At 44.9% G+C, this 5,747-nt stretch overlaps 1 protein-coding gene across 2 annotated transcripts in view; it reads right to left on the minus strand.

The window, feature by feature from the left end:
- rspo2 (R-spondin 2) overlaps nucleotides 1-5,741 on the minus strand; it is a 56,979-nt gene extending 51,238 nt beyond the window's left edge. Inside the window, exons 1-2 of one of the 2 annotated variants that reach the window (XM_010740366.3) lie at nucleotides 5,179-5,741; nucleotides 4,603-4,918 (exon numbers count right to left, since the gene is read on the minus strand). In XM_010740366.3, coding sequence (XP_010738668.1) covers nucleotides 4,603-4,702 — 100 coding nt within the window. In that variant the 5' untranslated portion in view covers nucleotides 4,703-4,918; nucleotides 5,179-5,741. The remainder of the gene's footprint in view (nucleotides 1-4,602; nucleotides 4,919-5,178) is intronic. The other variant, XM_019269152.2, reaches the window with a different exon arrangement.
- Between the last annotated feature and the right edge of the window lie 6 nt (nucleotides 5,742-5,747).

The raw sequence follows: 5,747 nt of genomic DNA on the forward strand, positions 1-5,747 counted from the left end.
TCCCAAAAAGAAAAAAATAAAATAAGAAAAGGAAAAGGAGGGGGCCGTATCTGCTCACAATGGATGTTTTTTTTTTTGCTGTGATATGATAGATGTAAGTGTGCAGAAGTGTTACAAAACAAGCTTTGTCATCCATGTGTAATGGATCCTGCTCTACTCTTGGAACAGCACCCAAAGAATAGATAGATGAATATGAATCTCTCATCCCACCTCATTCCTGCCCCACTAGGTTCCTAATACATAAACACAGGATAAAGGGTCATCATGCTGAGTTAAATTCACTAATTTCTAAAATAGAGTTTTCTTTCCATGGGAAAACAAAGACAAAGTGAAACAGATCACTTTATCACGTGGTGCCTGAAAGAATCTCTGTCTGTGCCTCTTTCTCTCCAGTAGAAAGTTCATGCCACTGCATGTTTTTTCCTCTGCTGGGGTTTTTCGGCAGTGTAGCATGGCATGAACGCACTGAGGAGCCTTTCACCAGCTTCATCTGATACCGCTGTGACTCGGAGCAGGAGCTGCGTTACAGGCCAGGATCGACATGCATGGGTTAGTAGGTCAAACAAGGAGCTAGTCTTTCGACAGAGTTCGGAGGCTGGGTCAGACTAATGTGATTTATCAATACAGCACATAAGTGAATCATTGTCCTTAATGGCCATGATAATTCCCGAGACAGACCGTGGACGTGATTGGTCGAAAGGTTGGGAGTGTACGTTGTTCTGAACTTGATGTCTTGATTAGAGCATCAGGAACATGCACCTGCAGGGTGTCCATGTATCTCCTTGCATTTTTTTTCCTCTAACACACACACACACACGCAACTTTGAGCACACACACATGAGCACACATACACTCACACACAGATTTACACTTATGGAGGATTGGCTGATGGGGCCTGGGAGCGAAAAGACAGAGCACTGTTCCTTGACGCCGGAGCTCCGGCTCAGGTCAAGACTCGGCTCGCTGTAATCCCTCTCAGGTGATGCTGTTCACATTCAGCCGTTTCCAGCTGATCTGCTTAAATGCGCCTTCCTCATCCCATAAAAAGCCCCCACCTCCTCCTCAAGCAGCACAGTCTCCGAGGACGACGAGAAGGAGGGAGGGCTGCTGCCACTCCAGGCTGTCAAATCTCAGATCACTTTTCAGCGTTTCTTTACAAGCGATCAATCTGACGCCTCACATGAATCAAATACACAAACTCTTTCTGTTTTATGGAATAAAAAACATGTCAGGATGCAAGGCTCACATCACCTGGATTAGAGTGGCATCATGTGAGAAAGCCTTGTTAACAGACATGCCATCTGTGGGGCTTTTTCACTTTTTCCAAAGGCAAGAGTGGCAAGGCTTGTTTAAAAGCAGCCTCTTGGAGTGTTCCCTCTCCCCGTTAGGCACTTAATCAACGTATTATATTGCGCTGAAGTACCAGGTTCCAACATTAACACTTACATCCACAAACCTGGAGCTTTTGTGTGAGCTTTCAGCACGCTAAGGCCTGATTTTCTACGGCTTAGAAAGGGAGGCCACAGCATTTGAATTGCTTATCTGCAATCCAAAGATTGCTCTTTTTTTTTCTTTTTTTTTTTTACATTTATTCAACCCAAAAACACTTCCCCATTATCTTCTTTTCATTATCAACAAACTGAAACCACAAAGTCAATTTACAAGCGTCAAATAACTGAGAGGATCAGGTTTCCACACACTCTTTATGGGATTCTTTGTTGAAAGAAACACATATTCAGCCACAAATCATGAGTATTCTCTGTGTATTTTGGCATCGCAAACTCGCCACGCACACCCTCGTTGCTGACTGTCATCAGCGGTACAAAATGTCATGCATCTCTGACCTCACTCTCTCTGCCCTGCTTAGGCTGCACTGGCTTCATCTAATCACTTTTGTCCTTCAGAACATCTGGGAACGCTGTTAAAGTAACAGATTACACAGTTGAATGTGATCTGAAACATGCTGCGGCCTGCTGGGAATTCAAATTTGGGATTTTCTGGCTAGATGCGGAAGGGTTAACGGTATCACATGACAACTTTTCACCACTCTTGACTGCTATTACCTATTCATTACCTGTTTAAATGTCTTAGGGCCCCACTGCGTGTCTCTGTTCCTTCAGGCAGCGCTGGTACACAAGCCTGATTTTATGTAGTCAGCAGGTGGCATCATTAGCCAGAGAATAAAAATGAAAAGTAATACCCTTGTGTCTAGCTATGATATCATAGAAGGGCTCATTGGCATCATTTCCCTGCTTCTAATGGACAGGATAGGGGGTAAGGAGGTGTAAATTTAATATGTTTTGTCATCTGTTTTACATGAAAAAAATGTATATGTACAGTTACCGCAGCCAAGTGGGAGGTTGGGTCATGCCATGCAGTGAGTGAGCAAGACAAGATCAGCCCAGAAACCACACAAAGATCCCAATCTCGACTCTACTCATACATTTCAGCGGGCGCGAGTCATACGCAATGACTGTTTTTCTCCTTGACATCCCCTAATTATAATGGCATCTCAATCCCTTACACCTCACTTGGTCATGTGGCTACATGCGCGCAGTATATTAATAGTGAGACGTTTTCATGCCCGTCAAAAGGAGAAAGACATTTGTTAAATCATGTATGTTGTTACACACAAAACAGTCGTGCCTGGGGAGCAGAGTGTGGCCAAATTGAGTTTTCGAACGTGTCTGGGTCTCAACACTCCTGAACGGTTTGGATAGCTCTCCGTGCATGCTAGACAGGCTGTGTATAAAGCTGTCACAGGAACCTTGAGGGCTAGAAAAATATTCAAGCATTTCTGGGTCTATTGGACAATGATCTCTTACACATGCTTCTTTCAATATGACTGTGATAAATAAAGGAAGGAAGCAAATACCAAAAACTTGGCCGGCTGCCACAGCCTGCTAGAATGGCACTTTTGGCTGTTTCCCCCCTCCTCAAACACACACATATACACTTGCAATACTATAAAACCTGTACATATTTGCATGGGATTACTTTGACAAGTGTAACATCCGTTCAGAGAGCTGGCGGTAACAATGTGTAGCTTATAGTGCTCAGCCCAAAGCTGTTCTTGAGGTCAAATGTGTAAGTTAACCTCTTGATCTCATCCCCACTGGTTAGCCCACCACCACAACCCCCTCTCTGCCTTTCTCTCTCTCTCTAACACACACAAACACCACACACATAAAGAGGCAGCTACTGCAAACGTTAAGACTGGGGTTTCTTGCTTATCCATCCAAAAAACACACTCCAGATTTAAGCAGTTCCAAACAAAGGTTGATCATACTAAGAAAATTACATCCCATCTCCTATGTGCTATCTAAGATCACGTAGTCCTCGGAGAAAGAAACACACAGAGGAGCTGAAAAACGTGTGTGTGCCAGTACCCCGCAGTGATTGCCTGATTATTTGCAGATGGGCAGTGGAGGGCTCGCAGAGTGTGGAGGTTCCCCCTGGCACGCAGCGCATATGATTAAATCTGTGATTGCCTTACAATTTACAAGACCCCCTCTCTCTTGACTTTAAATGACTTTTTCTACTGTACCACCGCACTATGCGTAATGTTAATAGCTGCCCAAAAAGGTCCACTTCACGGTGTCTCTGTGCGTCTCCTCTTGTGGAGGAACTTGGTGATGTGTTATGTCACAGTTTCTGGTGTGTGTGTGTGTTGGGGGGGGGGCACTTTCCTTAATCCCACTGTCTCCTCATTCATTCAGAGTATAGAGTAGTATTTACAAAGGGGCTGATCCCCCTCCTGCGCCTCCGCTGAGCGATTGTTATGCGGGTTTCCTACCAACTGTTCAAAGTGGTTATGAGATCAATTAAAACCAGCTTAGGGGGCTGGAGTGGAGATGTGCAATTCATAAGTCAAGGGAAGGCGAATCCGTATCTATTCATTAAATAACTCCCACCATAACGACCCCCTCCTCTTGTATAAGCCGTCTGCTCTCTATAGAGCGATCCGCACCGGCAGCTTTTTAGCAGTTTCACATGTAAATAACATAGAGAGCCTTTTGTTGTGGGCACAGCATCGGGAAGTAACGTTAATAATCTGTCTGACAGCGTGGTTTCAATACGATTAGCCAATCCACTGACGCAACATGTTTGAATATTAATTTTTGGATAGCCACAACGCTTTGGCAATTTTGCGCACATTTTACGCATTAGCTACCGGCTCTGAAAATCGTTACATAATGTTGAAAATCTTCTTTGAGTCGGTTAATAAGTTACATGCAGATGTTGCAAGACTGAACTGTGGATTGAGACTGCAAGATTCTTTCAGCGTTAATTTCTGGAACGCTCCTGGTTCATAGTCTGTGTTGGATCGTTGAACTCTCACCTGTGCGGTTTTTTTTAAGAAATCAGAAAAGAGTTCGTTATCAACATTTGATGTCTGACTTCCCGCCTGCTCTGTGCGCACTGTGCTCTGTGGGAACCTACAGAGAATGTACGCGCTGGTGGAGAAGGAGACGGACTTTAACAGAATGTGTGTGAGCACCCTTGTTCGGGACCGTTGCCTCTCGTGACCCACACAAACTCTTTGGCCATCTGTTAAAGATGCTGCTCTTAAAGACCTCTAGCCTACAACCCCCGTGTTACCTCTTTTGCTTCTCCTCCAGCGATGCGACGGCGCCTGACAGTTGCTGTACTCCATACAGTTCAATACGATCAGGGCAAATGAGAAAAGTCGAAACTGCATCTGGACGGCGATCTGTTGTTCGGACTCCAGTAAAAAGGTACCAGCGTGGCTCGGGATGAATTCTCTGACTTTGTAATGTTCTCCTCCAGTTTCTTTAGTCGATCCCCAAATGTGTCAAACATCAGACGAGATGCGACATGTTATCACGTCGCCGATTGGGATCATTTTATGAAGCGCGCTGATCCTCCAGTCACTAAAAGTGTCCGTTTTGGTGCGCTGCGGGGAGAATGACAAAGGAGGTTACTGTGATAACAGTGTAATGAAATCAACACCTTCCTAAACAATGATGCTTGGGGGCGATAAGAAGGGGGATTTTTTAAAAAAATGAATAGCTCATCTGTGTGTTAATGTGCTGGAACAATCACAGATTTAAAGGCAATTCTCAAAAAAAGCAAAATCTTTCCCCCAAAAAATTTAAGCGCAACCGTGCGTAATAGTCACCAGGACGCTCCGTGAAATAACGTGTCGGTGTATACCTTGCATCAGATGGAGTGTAATTCCGCTCTGGTTCCACTTTTAGGTTCCCTCTGAGTGCAAGTGCGGCTCGGGAACATGCAGCATCCCTCTTGTGTGAGAAACTTGTGTCTCCAGAAGAGAACAGAGGTCCGAGGAGGAGGAAAAAGGTGGTCGCGGTGAAGGGGTGTGTGTGTGTGTGTGTGTGTTTGAGAGAGTGTGTGTGGGTTTCCTTTCCTCCTCTCTGAAAAAAAAAAAAAGCTTAGATTCCGTTTTACCTGCGTTTCCTCACTCGAGTTTGTCCTGTCCTGCGTCCTGCAGCTCAGCAGAAACAAACTCACATGTGTTGATTTCTTTAAAGCGGAAAATGAGAGCCGGTGACTGACTGACTGACTGACTGACTGACTGTGAGTGAGTGAGTGAGTCTGCGTTTTGCGCGCTGCTGAGGTTGAGCTCTGACTGACTCTCAACTGGTCCTGATGCTTTGCTGCTTCCCCCCACTCATATAGCGCCGTGCCGCTGTCACGTGTAGAGATCTCTAGTTTTGTGTTTCTTCTTATTTAACATGTTGAAGATGACATTTAGTGTAGTC

The sequence above is a fragment of the Larimichthys crocea genome, chromosome XIII (assembly GCF_000972845.2).
Source record: "Larimichthys crocea isolate SSNF chromosome XIII, L_crocea_2.0, whole genome shotgun sequence".
Lineage (NCBI taxonomy): Eukaryota > Metazoa > Chordata > Actinopteri > Sciaenidae > Larimichthys > Larimichthys crocea.